This window comes from Drosophila eugracilis, unplaced genomic scaffold, assembly GCF_018153835.1.
Source record: "Drosophila eugracilis isolate 14026-0451.02 unplaced genomic scaffold, ASM1815383v1 contig_496, whole genome shotgun sequence".
Taxonomy (NCBI): Eukaryota; Metazoa; Arthropoda; class Insecta; order Diptera; family Drosophilidae; genus Drosophila; species Drosophila eugracilis.
The window spans coordinates 36730-62625 of record NW_024573367.1 but is presented as its reverse complement, the minus strand read 5'-3'; the positions used below and the strand labels follow the sequence as shown (position 1 = coordinate 62625).

The following is a 25896-nucleotide window of genomic DNA, read 5'->3' as shown; positions in this document are numbered from 1 at the left end:
GGTATTTATTTTTTAAGACTTGGTATTTATTTGTAGCCTGTAAAATATTTTTTATCATTATCGGCGCGGTCACACTAATGGCCACAAAACAAAAGTGCGGCAGTTGAATTGGTTGTCGGTCCCCGTTTAAAAAAACATAAAACATTTGAAACGCCGCGAAAAATATCACGAAACGGTATTGGATGTTCCGTATAAATGTGAATTATACTACAATTAAGTTTAGAAAACGCGCAAATCGGTTTTCATTGAGAAGGCTAACATAACGGTTAATTTGATTTTTGTTGTTGCTGCTGAGCGCGTAAAAATTCAAAGAAATCGCGCGTATGTGTGTTGGATCTACTTTTTTTTTAGAGTGTGTGCTTTCGAAAACTGAATTGAATATTATTTCAATCGTAGCGCCATCCAATAATTCGGAGTGTCAAATGAGCTATAAACAAAAAGGTAAAAACCAGTGATTTTTCGTATTTCTTTAGAGGAATTTCCCATCGCGTATGTGTGTGTGTGTATGGGTAAATGTAAGCGCACTTCAAGCCACCGTTTTTTTTTTGTTGTTGCTCGAAGGTGGAAAAGTGTCGCAGTGTGTGTGTATGAAATGCCGGCAGAACCGGTTTAGCAAGTGGCCAAAGCAAAAACAAAAAGAAAATAAATATAAAAAATAACGATCAGATACTTCGTTCTCACGTCGATCGGTATTACGATCAATAATATTGTCACCTCGTTTAAACTAATGACGTTTAAACAGCGTATGATTGCACAAACACCTGTGGGTAATTTTAATTAGATTTGATCGTTGATCGTCAGAGTTTCATAAATGTAATGAATGAATATCGTGATCTCCTTTCGTGTGAACGCATAACCAGTAATAACAACAGTTCTGTGTCGCTCTCTCTTTTTTTGTCTTCTCTTTTCCCTTCACATTCGTTGCAAATGCGCCTGCGTGTCAATTCTTTTTATTTTTATTTTCCTTTCCCGAAATTCCCGTAATTAATGCGTAAGAATGACCATGCCGACGCTGGCAGAGGCCAAAAACAACAACAAATCATAATTTAGAGATAATAAGCCGGTGACATTGAATATACCGTTAATAACCTTGATCTTGGGCAGAAATCTACAGATCTTAACGCCTGATTGCGGATCGCTCAGCTTTTGTAATCCATATTTAAAGGTGTCGCAAAATAAATAAACCAAATCAATAACAACATAGATTATAATCATTTTTGTTAAAGTTTTCCAATTAAATTATTTTAAATTATTTATTTTTTCTATGGATTAAGTACACTTTTTTTAACTTTATTTTAAATTTCTTCGAACGTAAATGTAAAATCGTTTTATCATGGTGTTATTATTTAATATTTTAGTTTTTATTCTATTAAATAGCAGAATATGGTTAAAAGAAAATAATTGTTTTCTGATAATTTGTTTATTTTGTTCATAATCATGATATTTAAAGTGCTTCCTGTTACAGTTCCGGGGTTTTACTGGTACTTACTACCGCTTCTTCCGCTTGGTCCCTCTTAATTTTGGATTACCGTTATGCATTGTGCATTTTGAGCCTGTGCAAAAGTGAACCCGCTGCTTTTTTGTTTGTCTTTTCGTTGTATGACCTTTTGTGATGATCACGTTCAAAATCGGGCGTATTAAAACCCCAAAACTCCCCCGCATTATGTCTACTTTTCTGCCTCCGCCCTCATTCGCCACTTTTCCATTGTCTCCGTCACTCATTACGCACTTTTTTGTCCATCGAACAGAAAATAAAACACTCGAAAAGCTAACCTTAACCGCACCTTTTTCCGTTAAACGTTTTACGGTTTCAACTTTGCGCTCGAGTGGGTTTTGCATACGGGGGTTAAGATCAGACAGAGATAGCTTTAAGCTAAATTACTTACAGTCGTGGTCGATAGAATATTACTTTGTACAGATTTATCAGTCCCTTATAAATTTGTTAAATATTTAAAACTCTTAAGAAGTGTCAAGATAAAAGGTTTATATTAAAATTAAATCAAATAGAAACATTTTTATATATTATTTTTATGAATATTGATTTAAAATACCTTAAATAAGGTTAGTATACTAGTTTTACTGATACTATAGTGTGGAAAAGCGCTTTGCAATGTTCTCGGGCAGCTCAATTAATTACAGTTTCATGTTTGGAGTGTTTGTTCGTTCGAAAGCGAAGTTGCATAAGCAAACATTCACATTCTGCAGTTCTCAATTTGTCAACTTTTTAGTGGTTTCGACTAGATCGACAACAAATTGTTGACACATTTAACAACTGATTGCGCTAGGAGATGGGTGGGTGGTGTCGGGGGTGCGACAGGGTTATCATCGCACCCAAAAGCTGGCCAATCGACACTTTTGATAATACAAGCGGCGTGCCATTAACTCAAATTAAATGTCAATAGCAAAGCAAAAAAACTTTATAAATTACGTACGACAGGTGAGCAAATCGCTGTCAAAATACGCCACACTCAATTAGCCGCGTAAAGTCAAATTGATTTTCTAATTCCCTGTATTATTTTGAATGTCTAATATCTGTTTACCGGATGTCAAATTTTGTCAGAAGGGGTCGAAAAGTATGATTTCTTCTAATTCCCAGTATTATATTTTACTGCCTGTCAAAATTGGTCAGCAAATTTATTGCCCCACCAGCTATCTTTAGTTTTGTTCGTTATCTGTTGAGATTTATATGGTCGATCATGATTTATGCGCGGCATGTTCAAATATGGTAACTCGAACTGGAAACTGGAAAGGAAATACATAGGCGGGGAAAGTCAGAGTCTCTTTTTGGTCACACAAAAGAAACACCGATCATTTTTCGCTTCGAAGGTGGGGGAGCGGAAATATTAAGCCGATAAGTGTATACAATAAATACCTACATATGCTGTGAATGAATAATGTCTTCATTTCATTTTTCTAATGAATTATTGCCTAATAATTGTAATGAGCTGGAATGGGGAAAGAATAACAATCTAATTTTAGATATTTTTCAGTGAATATTTTCGTTATTAAGATATTAAAAACAAGTTCGTATTGTTATGTTTCGAAAAAACCCGCTGACTCGCACTTTCATTGAGCTGCTTTTCTTTTGATTTCTGAGATTTTATCAAAGTCAGTTTATCTCTGTGAATTTCCCACACCTCTTCACTTCTTATTAAATCCATCCCCAATCGAATTGCGTCTCAACTTTCAATTGCGCTTCGCTCGAGAATAAGAATAATAATCGAGATTCCACCCCAAACTAAATGACGACGCAGCTTCTTGGCTTATTTTCTAGTGGCTGTGAGATAAACTCTGCTTCAGTTTCACTTTCTGCCTTCTGTCCTCTGTGATAATCACCACCCACCAAGATTCCTAGGAACCCATAATCAAATTGAGCCAAATAAGCATAAATCGGAACTTTAGAAGGAGAAATTAAACTGAAATCAAAGCCATTGCAACTTGATAAAGACCGATGAAATGGAGGTCTGGTTTTTGGCGCTTGTATTACAGCTGCTTGTGTGGAGCGTGTGTCCCCAATAGTTTTTCTTGTTTTTTTTTTTAAATAAAAATTTGCCACTGCGGCAGAAGTCTTTTGAGCCAACAAAAGTGGCCCATAAAACTTGAGAAGTTGCAGAAAAAAGCATGATAATATGATTAATTTAGTGGGTTGAAAGTGAGAACAGATAAAGTGATTTAAAGATGCAGTTAACTATACATTTAACAGAATTGTATGTTTAGAATTGCTAAAACCCAAACTGTTTATCACATTAACGAATCCAAAAGTTGTTATTTTTTCATAAGAAAAAGGGTTTCCTTTTTATTAAACTGTTGAAAAGGAATGTGTTTTATCTCAAATTTGGCACATATGGTATTTGTTATTTAACTGCGTATATTTTGGAATATTTTTAATAATTTTAGTTTTATATAAATTATTTTTAGAAATTCCGTCAATGAAGCTTATGAAATCTTAGTGTCAGTTTTTAGCTTAGTGTGTCATTCGTGTTTATCTTTATGTGACTTCTCTCAAAGATCTTATCGCTTAATATGGTTACCTAGAAGTGAGGAGTTAAGTGTTCTTTCAGCATTACTCAACAACCTGAGATTGTCGACTAACAGCCATTCCCACGTAACCTTCAGGTTCTCGAGAGGCTATATAGGGCTAGACAGATAAAGTCAGAGATATATACGGTATGGAGATAATTGTTTATGGGTTACCAAAATTCTTCTCCACATTTACTCTTTTTAATTAAACACTTAGGCAATCTACGAAACTAATCTTACCGAAAATTACAAAATTGATTTATGCTAACCGTGAACTATATATAAAAGTGAGACTTATCAGGGGTAAATAAAAAAAAACAATGAGAAGGCCTTAGTAGCAGCGCCTAGAAATGAGCAATGTATTAGGCAATAATCTCAACTCGATAAGATAACCAATAGAAATATTCATTGCTCTTTTTTTCTGTTAGCGTTTGCTTATTTTTTCCATCCAAATCCCCACAACTGACCACAACTTATCGCTTTTTTAAGGCTCTAGGGCGATTTGCAGGGGCTTAAAAAACGGAATCTAGATTGAATATTCCGATATTCGAAAATGCCTATGCGCTGAGGGTTCATTTAATTAAATTGAGTTCTGATTCACAGAGTCCCAATGTCCGGTGAATTTTTGAAAGAGATTTCCTAATGCCAAAAGAAATCATAAACTTGAAAAGTACTTCGCAAAACCTGTTAGCCATGCGACTTTCTGATCATCATCATGTGCTGATGCTCAAATTGCGCTTCATAAACACTCGCGTGCATTGCCGTTTCATAATTAACCTGCCGCCTCCCATGTTTTTATTTTTGTGTGGGTGAATTGGCTGCTTTCCTCGCGGATTAAATGACAAAAACGCTATACGATTTCATTTCACAGGGAAAACAATAAAGCTGGAAAACTATTTCAAGTCTAGCATAACCACAGAGAAACAATGGCAAGTGACGCCCTCTGGCGGTCGGCGGAGCGAAACTATAGCAGTCAACAACACAAGTAGATCCGAGCTAGATTCGAAGATCGTGCTATATCCATCGATATTCCCAATCAATGTCTAGATGAAGTAAAATGGTTGTAATATGTAATCAGAGAGATTTTTACCATAAATCCCAGTTAATCCAGTTTAGTTTTCTTAGGTCTCTGGTTTGTTTCTTACAAAAAAGAGATTCTTAAAGAATATAGTGTATTAAACTGGAATACATTGCCAGACAGATTTTTCGTGCAATTATCAATTAACCTAGTTTAATTTTTTAAGATCGCGAGACGTCGCTGCATTTTTAATTATTTGCACGGCGCTCAATAGAAATTTATGCATGTCGCAAACTATAGTCTCCACACAAATGACTTTCTGTCTCATTCCCTTTCTTTTGGAAGTCTCCCTCCCACATATTCGGATATATATTTTCGCCAGTCGAAGACTTTAGCCAGTGCAAATTGCCAGCAATTGTTGTCAATTTAAAATTGAAAAGAAGTCAAATGTTGAACAAGAATGCATGCAACATATACAGTGTATGCGCTTAAAGGCAGATATATAGCCGCCGATCTTGTGGACTTATATACTATCATACAGTTAAGAAGCATTGAAGAAGATATGGCCTTTATTAAATATTTTTCAAGAAGAAATATCAAAAGTATTAAATCATTTGAAAAAGGTAAATTTAAATAAAAAAACAAAAAGTTTGATAAATTTTTAAAGAATATTTATTAGCAATAAATTCAAGATCACTTTTGTTGACCGCAACTGTGGATCTGATACATCAAGTGCCCGCTATCTCTGGGTAATTTTCACTTATCTCCGATGCTCCACATAACGAAAAGGTTTCTTTATTGCTAGAGGCACATAGTTGGGTGGTTGGGTGGCGTATATAGTATAGCGCCTTATATCATGTCTCAAGGTAATCTTTTGATTAACAAGACGGTTAAGCTGCCTGGAATTTTGTGTGTTTGATTTCCTTGTAATGTACTCTCTTCCGTCACTTGCAGAGCTTCTTAAGAACTGATTAAAAATGCCGAATGGCCTGATTTGAGGGGAGACACAACGAGAAATTCACGAGAGGAGACTTAAATCAGCTGGGTGGAAATTCGAGAGGAAACTCCTAGCAATGGCAATCAATCCGGGAAAATACAAACCGTCGATCTGTGCCATTGACGAGGTAGATGACCGCAGTTTTAAGCTGCACAACAGCCAGGACGAAATCGGTGGCAAGCAGCAGCTTCAACAGATCGAGGGCAGTGAGACGGCCCCGCTGACCACCAATCAGCAAAAGTTACACATGGACGACGGATCCCATTTAACGCCCAAGGATTTGGAGGCAGCGAGACAGGATGCTCTCAACGAGGTCGGCGGTGGAGGAGCTGGTGGCAGGACACCGGCGGCTATCACACCCAACTCAACGCATCCTTCGGCCAACGGACTGCGAGGTAAGAATTTGCTATCGAAAGCACTACTCATGAATCATTTAATATCATTTCACTTCATTCATTTTCATATCGTCCATAACCTTGGCCATTCCCGATGATAGCCTTGCTGCTTCCAGGCCGACGATCCTTCGACGCACTTATGAGCTTGTCGCGGAAGCGACGCATCCTCTATGTGACAACCGCCTGCCTGTGCGCCTTGCTCCTGCTGATCATCATCTTGCTGCTGGCCTTCTGGCCGGAGGTGCCCTTCTATCTGCGGGCGCCACTCTGCCTAGAGAAGGAGTGCGTGGAAAGCAGCCGGCAGCTGCTTCTGTGGGCCAACACTTCGAAGAGTCCTTGCCACGAGACGTACGAGTGGGCCTGTGGCAATTTTGCCAGCGACTATGCCAACCACGACTATTATGTGATCAAACGCGGCGAGTGGAACTACGAGACTTACAATGAGTATCAGGGTGAGCTGAGGTTTATCTTCAATCCTGTTGTAATGTATCCCTTTTAATGTATGTCTAATATCTCTTCACAGAACTCAATGAACTGAATCGCTTTATTGCAATGCTGCCGAACTCGCAAGACGGTTCCGTGGAGTCCACGGTGAGCAGTCTGTATCATAGTTGCCGCGAAACAGATGTCCTGGACAAGAGCCAGTCAGATCTGCTTCTGAAACGAGCCATCAACGCTGTGTGTGAGTTCTAGGATTAACTATATAATTAGGATTATAGCTAAGATAACTTACTAGACTTTTCTTGAGTTCAAAACCAAGTACAGATTGGTATCGTATCGGTGATGAATGTGATTTTCCGCTGGTATAATTCAAATTAGGATTCTGAAATGAAATATTACAAATAATAGCAAGTTTTAACATTCTTAAGGCTTTAGTAAAAAGTCATGACATACTTTTAGGCGCACATATTATAGTTGACAATATCAGTTTTTAAAGAACTTTTCATAAGACTTATTAAAGCTTTTAGGAAATTCTTCTACCTTCCCGTGACCAAAGAAATCTTGACCTTTATTTAAATTCTTCTATTTCGTTAAGATTTTATTTAAGTTTTCAAAAAAAAAATACCATTGACTATTGCAAAACTGTACAGTAAAATTGTTGCTAAACATCCATGCGAGTGGTCATCTATTTGCCATTGGGTGGCAGATAGGTGGCACTCTGGGCGTTCTTGATGATGCTGCCGCCGGAGATGGTTCCACCGGTGATACCGCCAGAGATTCCGCCGGAGCTGCCGCCAGAGGTGGAAGTGGTGGTGTAGCTGCCACCAGTGGAGCCAGAGCCTCCGGAAACGTAGTGCGAGCTGCCGCCAGTGGAGCCAGTGCTGCCGGAAACGTATTGAGAGCTGCCAGAGCTGGCAGCACCAATAGCACCACCATCCAAAATGCCAACCACGGACTGAGCAGGGGCCACACCACCATCCTGGTGCTCCGAAGTTCCCTCGATCCTGTCGTATTCGGCTGCAGAGGAAAGGATGATGTGTATTAGTTAACGATAATCTAGGAATTAATCATGAATCCACTCACCCTGAATCTGTTGCTGGGCATGAGAAGCCTCCGCCTCGGTCTTGTACTTGATGAAGAAGACCTCGGGCTTGCTGGGCACCGTGGGGGCGGGCGTGGCAATATCGTTGACCTCCAGCTGGTTGTCCTTCTTGCTGAGCACATAAATGACGGTCTTCTCCTCCTTGGGAGCATATTCGGCGGACAGTTTGACGTTGGCATTGCTCGAAGATGGGGCCTTGATGAAGACCACACGGTAGTTCTTCTGTGGGCGTCCAATCACCAGATGCTTGGAACGCTCCAGATTCTCATGCTCTTCGGGAGCGGCGACGGTGAAGAACTGCTTGTGGATGATAGGCTCCTGGAAGCCACGCTGAACCTCTTGTTCTTGCTGCTGCTGGTAGGTGGGTGCCTGATAGCCGGCCAGAACACCAAATCCAATGTTGGGCGAGGGTCCAAAGCCAGTGAAGGAGCTACCGGAGCTACCGCCATAGTTGGAGGAACCACCAGTCGAGTAGCTAGCTCCGTTTCCACCTGTCGAGTAGGTAGCTCCATTTCCACCTGTCGAGTATGTAGCTCCATTTCCGCCAGTCGAGTAGGTTGCACCATGACCACCGGTCGAGTAGGTGCCCCCGTTGCCGCCACCACTATAATGGCTGACAGCCTGGGGGACAGATGAGCTGCCGACCAATGAGCCAACGCTGGCGGTCTGGAAGGCACCCAGCGGCCCATAAGAAGCCACCGAGGAGTGGCTGGGAGCGGTCAGGAAACCGCCACTAGAACCTCCACTGGAGGTGGTCAAAGAACCGGAGACTCCGCTGCCATAGTTATAGCCCTGAGGCTTGGCCTGGCTGAGAGCCAACAGAGAGCAAAGGGTCTAGAAAAAAAAAAAAAAAAAAGTGAATAATCCTCTTGTTAATCCTGTGGTTATTCCTGTTGTCAATCCTCCAGCTAATCCAGTCCAGCCAACTTACCACAAATAGACGCATGTTGAGTGGTTTTCAGTTGTTGGCTTAATGATGCTCCCCCTTGATGATTTGTGGCCTTTTATACCCCGAATATTGGTTCCTCCGCTTCTTACTATTTTTCTATAATTTTTTTCTCTTCGCCGGTTTAATTAATTGCTCAATTATTTGACTATGCCGAACCTCTGACATTTGACTTGTTTGTCTGACCCTCTCTGTCGCACTCTCTGCTGACGTCTCTTTCACGCTTCCTTTAATGTGACCTGTTGTCCATCGATGTTCGTTTTGTTTCTATTCGGTGCGATCATAAATCATAGTCGAGTTTATATATATCCGCCGGTCGTCGACGAAGTTAATCGCAGGTGGATCAATATCAATATTCAATATCGTTTTCAAATTCACAACCGACAACACACATCGTACACACACGCACACCGAATTCGGTTGCATTTTTTCCGTTGTGTCGCATTGTTCCGTGATCATCATCTCCCCTCAATTTCCAAATTGTATGCAAAATTTTGCATGAAACTCCAAGATTGATTGATCGATCCTAAGCTGTTTGTCAAGTATGTCCAAAAGTTGAAACGTGTTTATGACTTAATTTGATCAGCATTGAAAAGGCAGGCTTTCGAAAGTGTTAGAATCTAATTGAGTATAGTCTCTAGGTAGGACATTGGTTAGTTACTATAAAAACAATCAAAAAGTAATTCCGGACATTTATTTAACTTGCTTTCGCTTTTACAAAATATACAGAATGCTTTTCATTGGCTTTAATCCTCGTTATTACCCAATATAACGATGATTTTCTTTTCGAGAATTACTGTAAACAAAATTTTATAACTGTGAGTTTATATTGCAGATTCTGAAACGCACATTACTTTCAAAGTTGAAACGTGTTTATGACTTAATTTGATCAGCATTGAAAAGGCAGGCTTTCGAAAGTGTTAGAATCTAATTGAGTATAGTCTCTAGGTAGGACATTGGTTAGTTACTATAAAAACAATCAAAAAGTAATTCCGGACATTTATTTAACTTGCTTTCGCTTTTACAAAATATACAGAATGCTTTTCATTGGCTTTAATCCTCGTTATTACCCAATATAACGATGTTTTCTTTTCGAGAATTACTGTAAACAAAATTTTATAATAACTGAGTTTATATTGCAGATTCTGAAACGCACATTACTTTCAAAGTAGTCATGCCCTTTTTAAGCTTCATGAACAGGTCCTTGTTTATGTTCAAGAACATCTTCAGAACCGTGCAGACGAGCTTCTTTATTTCAGCATTGCAATGACGATGGCTGATTCTGTAGAGGGCCGGGAAGACGATGGGCATGATGGCCTTATGGTTCTTTTCCATATGATTCATGATCCCGTCGCTGCCGCATAGGAGAAGAGCACGCTCAGCAACCTAAGGTTTTGGGAATGACAAGTAACTTTCCTGATCTTGCTTGTTAAGTTCTTGCAAGAGTGACCTACCTTATAGCACGGACTCACAGCACATTCTATAATCTGACAGAACAGCGGAACCAGCATTTTTAAAAACTCCTCCTGACTGGTAGTGGCCAGAATGTCTTCGATCTCGTCGAGGAGCAAGATTTCTTTTTCAGTGAAAGTCTTTGGCCAAATCTTGATAAGGCTCCTAACAAAGGTGGCAGTAAGAACTGGATACCTAGAGACAAATAGTACAACGCAATCCGATAGCTGTCCGTGATATTGTGCCAGAGAATCGGTATTGTGTAGTGGCAAAAGGATCTTCAACAGGAAGTCCTCAATATCGGCCTTCAGTGGTGTATTATAACCACTAATTATGCTAATCGCAAATATAAATATAAATACTAAGAGGGTATAAGGCAAAAAGACGAAACGTACTCGTTGGCAATTTCCAACAGCTCGGAAATTCCATGAAGGTTTCCATTTACGTAAATAAATCGATGAAATAATATATTGATCTGCTGGCGTATATAAGGACGCATTTTGATGCACTTTAAGTAGACGTGACGCATGAGTGCGACCGCAGATTCGCGTTCATCTTTGTTACTAGTTACCAAGCTCTGCAGTATCTAGAGGCCAAGAAAATGTAATTATGAGTTTAAGAACTCATTGCCCACTCACCTTAGAGACAATCTTTTCATCAATCTCCTTCTTATTGATATCAATATTGATATTGTTAGCCATCAGGAATCGAATGAAGATCTGAAAAGCCAGCTCACGGTGGGCCATGGTCTCAATATCCTTTGGTAGGATATTTATTTTAATAGAGCCCGGAGTTTGCGGATCAATCAGACTAAAAGTAACAGTGAAGGTAACACTCATTTTTGATATTTAAAAAAATATATATGTATTTTAGTAGTAGTAGAAGTTCCTTACACGGCTTGGAGACTTGCGATAATATGATTGTCGACAAGCAAACAGGCTAGGAAGTTAACTAAGTGGGTTACTGTGATCCCAGAAAATGCCACAATTTCTATAAACATATCTAAAGTTTAAAAATGCAAGTTTTTATGTAATATAATTTCTGAAAGTTTCTGAAACTTTCATTGGAAGTGCTTTCATTTTCCTTCACCAATTCGATTTCTATCGTTCTTCCAAACTCTTAAGGCCCAAACAACATGTGTTCACATTTCCAATTATGGCTTTACCAATCTTGATTGATGGACGCAATTTGTTTGCTGTCTTTGCTGGTCAAACAAATGCCTTAAAGAATCTCTTGGTTCTTTTTTATGGTCTTTTCTTTTCGTCGGTGATTTTTCTTAATTTTTTTGTGGTGCTCAGTTCTTAGAACAGAACCTGCTTCCGCAATGGGACTTTAGTCTGACGTATTAAGCCATTGTTAACAAGAGCTTAATTATGTTGGTAAATTTAAATGGCATCACTAAGAGCATTATTATTTTTCGTGCCACAGGCGCAGCAATTTATTGGCATTGATTTCGAAGTGCAAGAATAAGTCTGAATTCTGTATACTCTTGTATCTAATATGAGAGAAATCAAACTACAATTTGGTTAGCATCTTAAATGTATCTCATTAGGCTTGACTTTATTTTTGTATTTCAACCATATAAAACTAGTTGGCTTTCTGTTGTTGCAATAGCATCTCAATTATTGTTGGACGTTTTAAAAGTTTCCGCTTTGATCTTCGGAGTTTTGACAAATCTTTGTTAGCCCATAAATTATATCATTAGTTTTGATACGTTGGCGGCATGGCAAACAAAGAGCCGCAAAGGATTTAAATTGCCCACAAAAACAAAAATCTGATAACAGGAAATACCCCAGGCACTTATATTATTTTAATATTTATTTATCTATCAGCTGTATAATTTTATTACATTTATTGGTAGTGTTTATTCGATTTTTTAAACACCCAACAAAGGGTATCCGAAAATATGCATAGATAGCGTTGTGTCATGGTCTATTTTTAGTTAAGGCGGCTAAAAGCAGAAATTCCAAAACCACAAATCGTCGGCCGACTGTCTTCTTCTGTCTTCTGTTTGGTTGATGAAAAATTTCAATATAATTGCCATAATTTGAATGCGTTTTCGGGCAGGGCCGTTTTAGGGCCATTGTTCATGTTTGCGCTTTTTTGGCTAAAAACCAATAGTCTTTGATTTATTTTATACAGTTTGGCCACCTTGAAATGATAAATTTGAGCAGAAGAAAAATAAGTAAAAAGAGGTGTGGTGTGGAAAGGCGACTCAGTTAGAGACGAAGACTCTTAGAATCGCACTTTTTAGTTTCGAATTTTCGCTGCGACCTTGGCTTGGCTTGATTAATTGCTGCCAAATTGTTGCTGCTGCCAATCAAAAAAAGGTCGCCCAGTTGATGCCCAAAAATGGCTTAAAAAATCCCATTAATTAAATGCAAATGCAAATAAATCCAAAAGAAGATAAACTAGCCGAGCCAAAGAGGAGACACATCATAAAAAAAAACTGCATTGCCGTTTTGCGGTTTCTTTTTTCGGTTGCGACTTGCAAAATTTATGCAGATTGTTCGTTTTTCGATTTTTGCAAACCATCAAGTTGAGACAAAAGCTTGGAGCCCCTAAAACTGAGAAACTAATGTAAAGTTGAATATTGAAAAGTCCACATATATGCATATCTTTTAAAAGGGTTATCATTTATTAACTTGCTTAAAATATTTTGCGCATTTTTCACTACAATATTTATCTAGAATTTCCACTTTTCATAGTGTTTTATTTACACTTTTCTAGACAACTGATATGCCTTTCGCAAACCTTTAACGATCTATTCTCCTCTGTCACAGGGTCAAAGCACTTTTGCCAATATCTTTAAATACAAAACCGAAAATCAGATAAAAAGTTAGCAAAAATTATACTACGCACAGAAAAAAAACAAAAACAAACTTAAAGAAACCATTTTTATTTACGCGTTTGCCAAGCTTTTTCTCTTTGATGAATTCGTTTGTGGAAATGGCCCATCAATTATATGCAAATAGGGTGGAATATTCAACGAGTGGCGGATATAAACGGAGTTTCATTGAGATCGTTCCACTGGCGCCAAGATTGTGGAGGCGGGTCTATCGTAGTGATAACCATAGGAAGCACCTGGATCTTGGTAAGGAGCCGCTGGATACTGGGGGCTACTTAGAGATCCAATCACTGATTTTATGGGTGCCACATAGGGTGCTGAAATCTCGGTATTCCCACCAAGTTGGTCGTATTGCGTTTGGATTTCCTTTTGAGCGGCAGCAGCCTCGTCGTTAGTTTTGTATTTAATGAAGAACACATCTGGCTTCTGTTCGGCCTGGGTTTTCTCCTGAGGCGCCACAATATCCGTGGCCTCCAGTTCCTGTTGCTTTCGGGTCAACACATAGATCACTGTACGCTCTTCCTGAGGTGCCAGCTCAGCCGTATATTTTACACGCTCACTATTTCCGCCAGGAGCTCGGATAAATATCACACGGTAATTCCTGCGCGGTTGTCCAATGACCAAATGCCTTGTCTTTGGCTCGAAATCCTCGGGATCTTCGGCGGGGGAAATACTATAGAACTGCTTGGTTATAATCGGTTCCATGGTCGGATTCGATGGCGGTAAATAGGAACGTGATCCTTGAGCTAGGGTAAGACCCATTAACGAAAGTGAAAACCACACGACGACGTTCAACATTTCGCGATTTTCTGAAGACGACTGTTTTAGTTTTTCCATCTGAGCTTGACTTTTAAAAGAAAACTACTTAGATCGCAAAGGCCGATTGGACAGTTAATTTGTGAAAATTTGTGCTCTTCATATAGTTTTCCGACCGCAAATCGCCTCATCAAAAGCTGCCAAAACAAAAGACTTGGGCAACGAACTTACTTTTGGTCACAAAATTAATTGTGCGTGAAAATGCGGGAATGCATTTCAAAATCCACATTGTGCTTTCTTACAAAATAGTTTAACGTTTTAGAATTAATTAACTTAACTCATCTTTTGACTCCCTTTATTAAGTTAATCTACAAAAGGTATTATAGATGCTTTGTTGCTTACATAATGTTTACCATCATTCGTTCTTTAATCCGCCAAGTTCAAGGCCCAGTGGCCTTGAAAATTTTTTAGAAAACTCGATTACGCGCTAAGAAAAATCCCCTAACTTAATTTAAAAGTAATTAATTAAAGTTTGATGTTCCCTCTGCCCCGATTAGCTTCGGTTTTGACATACCTTTTCGTTATGCTCTTCTCACATCCCACCGATTTGCAGGTCATTTATCATCGATTGGGATTTTGATTTTGATTTTTGACTATGAGTTGGTTATGTGGCTTAAGGCTTTTGGGCGGGCTAAAAGAAGTGCTGCCTATCGCCGGGGCGCAACATCCAACGCCCTCACTTTTGACTAATGATGTTGGCCAACTCTCAGTCTCGCACTCTGTTACCATCTGCATCTTTCGGCCATTTCCGAATCCAAATCCGATTTCAGTTATTTGTATTTGGTTCGCAGCCTCGTCGCTGATTAGTAGATTAATTTGAGCTCTTTTTTTTATATATTTTTTCTTTCTTGTTTTCGGCTCGTTGTTGTCAACAAGAGACAATTAAAATATCAACAATGGCTGTGGCTGCGGCGGTATCTTCGATATTGGCAACTGGTCCGAAAACCATGCCAATGTGTGTGCGTGCATTGGATTTGCATAAATTGACGCGTAATTCCCACACTTTCATGTCGCATTTAAGCAAAATGGTACAGCTAATTTGATTTATGCTCGGTTTTATTAAGAAAAATTGTCTGGCCATATACGGTGCCATGCACCATAGATCAGGTTGATCTATGAAGATGTTACCTGGTATAGGTTGCTCAGCATCGGTGGGGCATTCATTTGGGGTCATTTCTAAGAGACTTTTTGAGGGAGGTCAGCATGATAATGGTGTGATAAGGAGTGGGAGGTCACAAAGATTAATCGGTTGTGGTGGTTGTGAAATTGCTTTCATTATTTATTTATCGAGCCAAGTTCTTTTTACAAAACATTGCTTAACTATAAGCCTCCGTGTTTTCTCACACATTTTGGTTTTTTATTACTGCAATTAAATGTCAATTAATATTAATGCTAAAGCCAATAAAGGAGAGATAACTTCCCTCTCATGCCCAAATCGGTTTGCACTTGGTTGTTTTATTTCCTCAGTTCAATTTCACGATTTGTGGAGTATCTTCGGGGTGCCATTAGCTTCGATTCAACATTAATCAATCGATCTTTGGCCCGAGTTTATGCAGCGTCAGTTTAACGGCCAATAAAACCAAAAAAAAAAAAAAAAAAGAGAGGAAAGAGCTTAAAATCAAAATATATATAAAACTCTACTATTTAATTAAATTTGATGAGCTTATTTTGATTTCTCACTTCATTTAAGCTAATTTCTGTTTGAAATTTTAACGGCAGCTTTGGCTTCGATTTGGATTTGGATTTGGACATATTGAAATGTGACTGCTGATTTGAATATCGGGGAAAACAAAGCCGACATTTTTGTGCCTCGATTTATTTTTAACATTGACTTTGATTTGGATTTCGGACTTTATTTAATTGCGCCGAAGAGACATTTCAATTTATTTATACGATTTTTATTAATTTTTTAAATGCCTGACCTTAGGCAATGCGAACAAAGCAAAAGGGTAAAACTTCTTTCATTCTTGTTTATAAGATATTTTGAAGTTGTGAAATGATTAGATTTACTACCTTTATAAAAGTTAAAAAACTTTTTTTCACTTTAGGAAAGTTAAAAAATATAATGTTTTCTTCTCTTCCTCCACTTGGCAAGGAAATATAGTTGCTATTCCTTAGCCGCATTTTCCTCTCAGATTAAAAACACTTTGCTTGATATTTTTTTAATATAAGCTTTTTATTAACAACAATTTCGATATAACAACAAAAAAAAAAAATAGAAAAAAATATTGAGTGATTCCTTAAAAATATGCAACACGGGAATGGGTTTTCGTTTCTGATTTTCTGATATATGGGTGATGCAGTGGTGTGCAGCAGGTGCTAATCCTCTAGTGCTTCAGCAGACTGGGCAGATACTGTGCGTTGGGCGCCACAGCCGCCGGGCGGTTGGCAATCTGGCGGTAGTTGTAGCTACCATCGGGATTCAGACCATCGAGACTGCCAATCACCGAGGTGATAGGAGCATTGTTGTCCTCCTGGTATTCGTTGGTGCCACCCAGCTTATCGTACTGACCCTGGATCTCCTGCTGTGCCTGCTTGGCCTCGTCGTCGGTCTTGTACTTGATGAAGAACACCTCCGGCTTGCTGGGCTGTGTGGGTGCTGGTGTGGCAATATCACTGGCATCCACATCGTTGTCCTTCTTGCTCAGCACATAGATGACGGTCTTCTCCTCCTGTGGTGCGAATTCGGCAGAGTACTTCACGTTGGCATTATCGCCAGCTGGAGCCTTGATGAAGACCACACGGTAGTTCTTCTGTGGACGACCCAGGACCAGATGCTTTACCTTGCCATCGTTGCTGTGATCCTCGGGAGCGGATACCAGATAGAATTTCTTGTTGATAATCGGTGCCTGGGTGGTACTGGCTGGGGGAAGGTACTTGTCACCACCACGATGTGGCTGGATGCTGACGAGACCGCCACCGATACCGGACGAACCACCACCGATTCCGACACTGCCAACCGGAGAGGAGCCACCACCAATGAAGAGCTCCGAACTGGGCTGTTCGTAACCGTACTGGGGACGGGCCTGGGTCAGAGCCACCAGGATCAGGCAGCTAACTAGCACTTGCTGGACGAACATGGCGATTGGTTGTGATGTGTTTGTGTCACTAAGTGTGTGTAATCCCCTGAGATAGTTGGTAATCCTTTGTGGTAGTAACGCTGGTTGCTTTTCGGGATGTTTCGTTGACGAATTGCTGCGAGGCAATGATTGCATTTTGGGCCGCTCCACTTGTCTTAAATATGCTCCGGTTGTCCAATGGTTGCCGCCTCTGTCGGCGTCGCTGTTTGGCCGTTTATGCAAATGCAAATGCCGCATATAACATCATCGCCATCTCGATACCCAAGGCATGATCATCTACTCTGGGCCTATGGGTCCACTGCTACGTATGCCGTGTGATCTGACCTAAAACTTATTCAAATTAGAACGAACGCAACCGAAACAGAAACAGTAACCATGGTTTACATTCATATTCGACAAAGAGTCTTCTCTGGCATTGAACTTGACTGTTTGGCCGGTGCGGTGACCCTGGTGTACGACGGACTCAAGCTGGACATTCACGATGGATTAGCAAATATCTAAATATACGTCTTCATAACTAGTAAATCGATAATTTATCCATCTTAGCCTGCAAAAACTATTGAATGGGTGGGCCTAGCGAATCTCATTAAACGGCACCTCATCATCACTGGCGGCATCAATCTTGGTCAGAAACACGTTTGCTGGGTTTTTTTTTTGGTTTCTTTACTATGTGTTCACGTCTGTCATTAGTTTCGGGCCTAGTCGGACCTAACAATTAATTTGCAAATATCTATAACAGTTGGATTAATCAATGAATATTTTATGCCTGCGATTATAAATGTTTGAGGATTGAGGATTGCAAAAGGCTGTGGCGGTTTTCTAGGGAATTCTTTTAACTAAGTGCCTCTGGTTTTAATTCAATATTTAATGTAGCTAAGGAAGCACTTCATATAGGTAAATGAAAGGCTTATAACATATCAAGCCTAGCTCTTTAAGTTAGTTTTATCAATTTAATTTAAGCGTTAACTTTTTCCACCCCTTTCTTAGTTCTAATAAAAAAGGATGTAGACAGCTAATGAAGAATTAGTTGTTTTCATTAATAAGTTCTTAGCTCATTTTATGATTTGAAATTGTCTCTTCTATTACCAAGAATACCTTTTTATTTTGCTAATTTAATAAAATAAAAACCAACTAGTTTCGATCTTACAGCTAAAATATTCACTAGATGTAGGTGTTATTTTAAATACATTTATTTTTAATACAAAAAATAATATCGATTCTGAATTGGGATAACGTTAATATCCGTTGCCTAAAAAAGAGCAAACTATCTGATTAGCCTTCTTATTTTCATGATGGAATTTCCCAATGGTTTCGCTAGTTTTTGTCACCATAAAAGGTGACCCCAGCGCAAAGGCGACGGCTGAGTCAGAGCGCCAGCCGAGACTCGAACCAACATTCACCTGGCGCTTTGGAGGTCGCATAAATATTGCCAAAATAAACACATAAAACATAATTTGCACTCATCGAGCATATTTGAATAATGCCTTTGAATGGATTTATGGCCCCGGAGATTGATGGCAGAATATAAAAGCATAAAACTGATTGACAATTTTGAGGTGACAAACAATAGGGTCGATTGGCATTTGATATTACTGCATATTCTAATTCCAACTCCAATTTTTAGTAGACTAATTTAGCTATTAGCCGATCGGAGCGATCACAGATCGTAGATCGCATATCGCCTGTGGATTATGGAAAACCGAACAAAATGATAATTATCAATTAGGCATTCCATATTTATAACCACCTGTGATCGCTCGCTGTGCTGGAAATTTATGTAACATTTTATTGATGATGACAGTAATAGAAATCGAATCGAGGGACAAATCTTCGATCTTTCGATCTCAATCTTCTTCGGACCTCGGGTATTTTTCAGCTACCGTCCGTCTCGCCGTTTTATTTAGTAGGTGTGATTATCTTTATGCAAAAGATCTGGCCGCCGCCCATTGATATGCAGATCGCCAAGATCTACAAGAAAGATATGGAGAGATAGTATCTGCTCTCTCCCCCCTTCCTTTTTGTCGTTGTGCAATTTTTTTGTCTCTCTGCAATTGATAATGAATTTAGTTTGTGGGGCGTGGTCAGCATTTCCCGCATAATATATCTATATAAATATATATAGTATAGCTAATTCGATTTTGTTTAATACCCCTAGGTATTTTAATGTGACTTGCATTGGCCTAAATGACGACCTTGGCGGTCTGCATACCGATAGCGATTTCAATTTTAATTCCGAGTTGAGTTTCTTTTAAGTCGCTAATTTATTATTAGCCCGAGTGGCTTCTTTGCGTCCGTTTGAGCTTTTGTTCAGTTGAGTGGAGTTGAGTTGGCCCACCGAGATTGGCCGGCCAATGGCCAGCACATTTGAACGGGTTGAACGCGGGCCAGTCGGTCGGGTTGAACAATTATGAGCAGCTTGCCAAATAGTTGACGCTGTCACATGGATTAGTTTATCGCTTTATTGAATTTTTGGGCGATGTCGCGGGCTTTCCGATTATGCAAGCTGCAGGCGGTCCAACGGGTCGCTCATCCAGGTGATTGCCTCCAGGGATTTCCATCTTTTCAATGATTTTCATGGCTAACAAATGAGAAGCCCATCTTTACATTAATTAACCCAATAAAACTCCAATGGTTTTTACATTTTTTGAATGCCTATGAGAACTCTTATATTTTATTAAAAAAAAATATTCACAAAAAATATGAATTAATGCCGCTGGCAAAACTAAATAGGAAAAATCGCATAGGTTTCCTCGTCGGGATTCCACTGCTATGGGCCCCAAACCCAAGGGGCTTTCCCATCCAGTCCGAATCCCTCGAGGCTCCATCATTGTGTGTGTTTGTGGGTGTGGGTGTGTATGAGTGTTTGGGCTAGAGATGAAGGTAGAAAAGATTCATCTACTTCCTCACTGGCCTCACGGGCAGATAAGTGGCCTGGGCATTGGTGCCGGTGGTCACGGTGCCGATCACCTGACGCTGGCTTCCCTCGGCCTCGTAGTTGGCTCCACCATCCACACTGGGAACTCCGCCAGTGCCGACGATGTTCAAGCTGCCACTGGCATCGGTAACCACACCGGATGCTCCATTATCGCCCAGGCTGCCAATCACAGAGGAAACGGGAACCACACCCTCGTTGCTGGTCTCAGAGGATCCACCCAGAGCATCATAGTTGGCTGTTTGGGTAAATAAATATTCATTTAATAGTGAAATGAACTATCTAATATGTCTCCAACTAGTTCCTAAAGAGTTATCTTAGCCTACTCACCCTGAATGGTCTGCTGGGCATGAGCCGCCTCCTGGGGAGTCTTGTACTTGACGAAGAAGACCTCCGGCTTGTTGGCCACCGGGCGTTGTGTAACCACCTCGGCGCTGACATCCAGAGCATTGGACTTCTTGGACAGGACATAGATAGCGGTCTTCTCCTCCACGGGAGCCACGTTGGCAATGATCTTGGCCTTGCTAGTGGTCGATGCGGGTGCGTTGATAAACACCACACGGTAGTTCTTCTGAGGCCTGCCCACATTCACATAGCGGACGATCTGCTGTTCATCGTGATCCTCGGGAGCACTGTGGAAGTAGAAGTGCTTGTTGATCTGGGCGGGCTGGAAGTTGGCCAGATGGCTGATGTACGACTCCTGTTCGTTGTAGTTGATGGTGGGTCCGGGCTGCAGACCAGCCAGACCGATGCTGTCGCTCACAATTCCACTGCCGGAGGATTCCACCTGATAGTTTGAGGATCCAGAGCTTCCAACCTGGTAGTTAGACACACCCGAGGAGCTAGAGGAGCCGTAGTTCAGTTGGCCAACAGATGGGGCCGAGCTGAAGTAGTTAGTGCCAGCTGCCGTGGGCTGGTACGAGGTGGTCACCGTGGTCACGGGAGCACTCAAGACCTGGTTGGCCACCACGCCGCCGCCGTTGTAGCCACCGGCCTGGTAGCTGTAGCCAGCCAAATGGCTGACATCCGGACGAGGAGCGGCCAGAGAACCGCCAATCACAGCCAGAACGGCCAAAACCTATTGGGTATAGGGATTCGAAATTAGCTTGCTACTCTACTCTCCCTTGGAGGAGATTCTCTTCTTTACTTACCACAAACTGCTTCATGCTTGAATAAGATGGATGGATGGATGAGGAGAAGGAGCAACTGTTGCTCTGGAGCTGTTGCACTGGATTGATATGCCAGACACTCGCAACTGTCACTTTTTATACACCGGCCAAGATTCGCCTTTAATTGAAGTTAATTAAAGTGGTTTGCAATAAATCGTTAAAAAACTATAACATCAGAAATCCCAAAATCGAAAATCCAACTCCGTGTTATAACTACAAATCCGGCTAGCACGGCTGGTATTTTGATTTATTTCTTTTTGTTTTTTTTCTGTATCAATATCGATTGCCACAAGTGCTAATTGCAGGTGTCAACAAACTGAGGCACAATCAGTTTCTATGTCTGCATGTCACTTGACTGGATGATGAAGCTTGCGAGGATGATTTTGGATGGTCATTCTTGTATAGCTCTTAGTGATCCAGAACAATGCTGAATTAAAGGGAAGAGTCTTCAAGGTGTTAATGTTCCTTTTGTAAGACTAAATCATAATATATGTGATAGAATTTCTAAGAATATGAAATATAATAATCGAAGTCCAAACAAGATTGCTTTGCTATTTAGTATATAGTAGTTATGGGAAATAATTGTTATATTTTATTGCATTAAATTGAACGCAAACGAAAGGGCATTCAAAATTCCCTTTTCAGCTTTTTGATTTATCCGTTTGTTTTTTGTTTTATTTAATTTTTGGTTCCATATTTTATGATTGCAAGAGAAGACGGGACTGAGCGCCCTGAAAATTTCAAGCAGCCAAACATTTTAGCGCTTTTAATTGCCATAAACCACCGATATTCGGCTATATAAACTTGTTGTTTGTGTGTGTGTGTGTGCAGATCTATGCTATAATGTGTGCATGCAACGGATGTTCATGGATTTTTGGTTCTGGGGAATTTCTATTAGCGCATAGCCTTTCTGAAAGGGGGTTTCCATCGAGAACAGAGACAGTCTCCACAAGAACCAGAACTATTTGCATGACCCTACTAATTTGTTGTCTCTTAATTAATTTCCAGATGGCTGGCAGGCATTTCGTGATTCCAATCGTCTACAATCCTGGAATCGCGACCGGGCCCTGGTGGTACTACAGTCTAAACATGGCATTTTCCCCTACTACCGCGTCAGCGTGGAGAACGGCTATAGCAATCCTCATGACTATGTGATTACCCTGGACGAGGGAGAACTTGGTTTGCCCGATAAGTACTTTTATGGTAACGATGCCGACGAGGAAGTGGTTCGTGGCTATAAGCTGCTCCTCAGGGATTTTGCAATCAATATGGGTGAGTTTTAAACAAAAATAGAAATTGAATTTATCATTTAATGGATTAAATATGTTCTTTATTTATTTAGGAATCGTTTCCCGGGAGGCTGATCTGTTCGCAGACGATATTTTCCATTACGAACGTCGTATTGTGAACCACATAGAGGATGCCAAGGCTGATGGAAGCCGTCAGCTGAATAAGCTTATGCGTCTTGCCGATCTGAAAATAAAAGCACCTTCTGTAAGTAGTAATAATTCATTATGGCTCATAACGAATAAATCATTGTTCATTTCGATCCCCTATTAGCTGCCCATTCTAGAGTCCTTGCAGGCCATTTTCCCAAAAACCAAAATCACTGAAGACACCGAGGTGTTGGTCCGCGATGTAGAAGTTATGCAAGCTCTATCTATTCTACTCACTACATCAGATAAAAAGTAAGTTATATATTTGAGAATTCAAAAACATTTTTGAAAAGATATCAAATTGCTAATTAAATCTTTACATTTATAGGCCAATTAACAACTTCATTATTTGGTCACTGGCCCGAAAAATGCTGCCCCATTTGTCCAAGGAATATCGGACCGTGGCGGAAAACTTCGACCATGCCCTATATGGACGAACCGCCAGCTATCCCAGTTGGCTTATCTGTAGCAAGGTAGTGCGTGATTGGCTGCCCTTTGCCGTGGATGCACTGCAGCAACAGCCACCAAGGCAACAATTTGAAACGGTGACCTCGAAAAGCTTAGGATTGAACAAGACCCAAGGCAATGAAGAGCTTCTCAAGTTGATGTTCTTTAGTTTGCGAAATCAGTTAAAGGATTCCCTGGAGCAAGCTAAATGGTTGGAGCCAGCGGCCAGGCAATTTATCCAGAAGAAACTTAACGAGATGCGCCTCCAGTTTGGAATACCCGATGAAGTCTTGCAGCAGCCCAACTACCTTGCGCAATACTACAACGAACTGATACTTAATAATGTTTATTTTGTGGAGCATTTGGAGGGAATTTGGACATTCCGTCGTTCGCAGATGGAGAAGAAGCTGGGCACGCTGGGCATGGTGGATGTGTAAGTTTTGCGAAATGGATATCCACTGACCCAAAAACTTTCTAACACTTTCTCCTCTAATTTCGTCCATCTCGCTCTGTTTGACAGCATTGTTTCCGAGATGTACACAAATGAAAATCCAAAGGCTATCGCCTATTCCAACAAGCTGAATATGCTTCTCGTATCTAAGGTATTGATCAGCTCCAATTACTACGACTACCGATATCCTGTGTAAGTGTTAATGATGTGAAAAATATAACATTCAGATATATTTTCATTTAACCTTTAAATTTCAAGATATTTTGAGATTTCTCCTAGTAATGATTGTTTCTCTCCTTTTCCAATTCGTGCAGAGCTGTAAACTTTGCCCGCATAGGCACGGATATATTGGAGGCCCTGATCGATAACTTTTCCACCTTCCTGCTGCAGTTCAATACCCAAAGCACGGATATCAGTGACGCAGCACCGGAGATCCGGTATGCGCAACCGGATGTGAACTGCCTGGCGGCAGGACAGCCACCACGATTGGTCCACGAACTGAATGAGTTGTCGAGTAATGCCCTTAAGAGCTTTCATGTCACACTGAGTGCAGCGCGAACGGCGGCCAGGGCGTTGAGTAACTTTGTGAATGCCATCGATGCAGGCAGTGCCATTCAAGGATCGGGCATTGATCAGGTCAATACCTATGAAGCCCTTGGCCTTACCAGGCGCTTGAGAGTACCGGGGCTAAGATCTTTTAACGAGAACGAGCTATTTACACTGGCCTACATGCAGCAGCACTGCAGCACCTCCATTGCGGACAAAGACTATGCCAGGATTAAGCCACTTGTAGAGAGCCAGCTGGCTGAGAGTTATCTGTAGGCGCTTGAGTTTATTTTCCTTTTTATTATATAAATACTAAAAGTATTTTATTTTTTCAGCTTTAATGCCACCTGGCAGCACATCCAGTTCCTGCCTCGCTCCACAAACTGTGCCGCCGCGGAGGCAAGTTGCTCCAACTTACTCTGAGATGCAATTTTCCATCCATCAGGACCCCAACCAACGCCAGAGCCCTGTGGATGAACCCTAGATGATGGCCTCATCAGTTGCAAAGTGGATCAACCTACATATTTATTGTACTTTTTTTTACTCCCACACATTGCCAGAGACACACGAAGACAGAATATACGATACAGAAAGCTCCCTACACACACACACACATCGCCTTAGTTATAGTTTTTAGAATTAAGCATACTACTTAAATTAACCATGAACGATTAGACTTAACATTGACTAGCCACTGTTGACATCACGACACGCATTCGCACATTCTGCTCTAACTTGGCACAAAGTAATCAAGTTGAGCCGTAAGTCGGATTAAGTACGAATCCTACGCCTAATTTAGTCTAGTTCGGAAACCTTAACTTAGTTAGTTGCTAAGCGCCATCTGCCACCCTGTATAAATTTATGAATTTAATTTTTGGAGAACAATTAAATGAGAATGACTTTCAGCATATTCTAATTTTAATTTAAAAAGGAGAGGGGGTAGGGAACAGCCTTATCAAAAGCTGAATAAAACAGTCACTGTTTTAGCTGTGCGTCTTTTCTGAGCAAAGTTAGAGCTAAGAAACTGCAACAAAGCCAGGATCTCTGCTGTCAACAGACGTAGCATAATTTCGGGCATAAAAAATCAGTATTTTGGCAATAGCACAGCCAAAAATGGGCCAAATGAGGAATGTAATACCTCATATGGCTCGTAACTTAATTGCCATGATTCCCAATTGGTTTGCATTCAAATCTGGGAAACTTCATTTTGGGCCCATTTTTGAAAATTTTGATGATGGTACCCCTTATCAAAAATGCGAAATTTGGGTCAAAATTGACTTTCCCAAAATCGAAAAACGAGTGATAGGGGTGGTTAGTATTGGTCGTTAGCAGCACAAAACAGTCGTTCTTTTGGCTGTGCGTCTTGGTTTGGCCGAGCTAGAGCTAAAAACCCGCAACAAATATTGCATTTTGATTTTTTAGCCTTGAAATTAGCACTCGCAGGAAAAGAGCAGTACACTACTGTAAAAAGTGGGTATAGGGGCTTAAAGTGGTGGCTGTAAGCTGAATAAAGCAGTCACTGTTTTAGCTGTGCGTCTTTTCTGAGCAAAGTTAGAGCTAAGAAACTGCAACAAAGCCAGGATCTCTGCTGTCAACAGACGTAGCATAATTTCGGGCATAAAAAATCAGTTTTTTGCCAATAGCAAAGCCAAAAATGGGCCAAATGAGGAATGTAATACCTCGTATGGCTCGTAACTTGATTGCCATGATTCCCAATTGGTTTGCATTCAAATCTGGGAAACTTCATTTTGGGCCCATTTTTGAAAATTTTGATGATGGTACCCCTTATCAAAAATGCGA

The 25896-nt window shown here is 40.4% G+C and overlaps 6 protein-coding genes across 7 annotated transcripts; 1 reads left to right on the top strand and 5 right to left on the bottom strand.

The window, feature by feature from the left end:
- Positions 1–80: 80 nt before the first annotated feature.
- LOC108103493 (protein gone early) lies at positions 81–25004 on the top strand. 2 transcript variants are annotated; one of them, XM_017209003.2, is made up of 11 exons: positions 81–441; positions 5993–6430; positions 6547–6882; positions 6954–7112; positions 22225–22488; positions 22559–22710; positions 22777–22904; positions 22981–23532; positions 23620–23742; positions 23865–24368; positions 24432–25004. In XM_017209003.2, the coding sequence occupies exons 2-11, from the start codon at positions 6112–6114 to the stop codon at positions 24517–24519; spliced, it is 2625 nt and encodes an 874-aa protein (XP_017064492.1). In that variant the 5' UTR covers positions 81–441; positions 5993–6111; the 3' UTR covers positions 24520–25004. The 2 variants fall into 2 exon arrangements, with proteins under 2 accessions (XP_017064492.1, XP_017064491.1); XM_017209002.2 differs by having other exon boundaries at positions 6532–6882.
- Positions 7120–9328, bottom strand: LOC108103495 (keratin, type I cytoskeletal 9). The gene is made up of 3 exons (XM_017209004.2): positions 8905–9328; positions 7955–8807; positions 7120–7888 (listed from the first exon to the last, which is right to left on the bottom strand). Exons 1-3 carry the CDS (start codon positions 8917–8919, stop codon positions 7557–7559), a joined length of 1200 nt encoding a protein of 399 aa, XP_017064493.1. The 5' UTR covers positions 8920–9328; the 3' UTR covers positions 7120–7556.
- LOC108103497 (serine/threonine-protein phosphatase 2A 56 kDa regulatory subunit epsilon isoform) lies at positions 9905–11305 on the bottom strand. Its single transcript, XM_017209006.1, has 5 exons — positions 11010–11305; positions 10767–10957; positions 10374–10707; positions 10076–10305; positions 9905–10021 (listed from the first exon to the last, which is right to left on the bottom strand). Exons 1-5 carry the CDS (start codon positions 11208–11210, stop codon positions 9973–9975), a joined length of 1005 nt encoding a protein of 334 aa, XP_017064495.1. The 5' UTR covers positions 11211–11305; the 3' UTR covers positions 9905–9972.
- Positions 12389–14220, bottom strand: LOC108103499. Its single transcript, XM_017209009.1, has one exon. The coding sequence runs from the start codon at positions 14054–14056 to the stop codon at positions 13385–13387; it is 672 nt and encodes a 223-aa protein (XP_017064498.1). The 5' UTR covers positions 14057–14220; the 3' UTR covers positions 12389–13384.
- LOC108103498 lies at positions 16235–17255 on the bottom strand. Its single transcript, XM_017209008.2, has one exon. It carries the CDS (start codon positions 17248–17250, stop codon positions 16363–16365), a length of 888 nt encoding a protein of 295 aa, XP_017064497.1. The 5' UTR covers positions 17251–17255; the 3' UTR covers positions 16235–16362.
- On the bottom strand, positions 19762–21271 carry LOC108103496. The gene is made up of 3 exons (XM_017209005.1): positions 21199–21271; positions 20378–21125; positions 19762–20285 (listed from the first exon to the last, which is right to left on the bottom strand). The coding sequence occupies exons 1-3, from the start codon at positions 21211–21213 to the stop codon at positions 20011–20013; spliced, it is 1038 nt and encodes a 345-aa protein (XP_017064494.1). The 5' UTR covers positions 21214–21271; the 3' UTR covers positions 19762–20010.
- Positions 25005–25896: the final 892 nt, after the last annotated feature.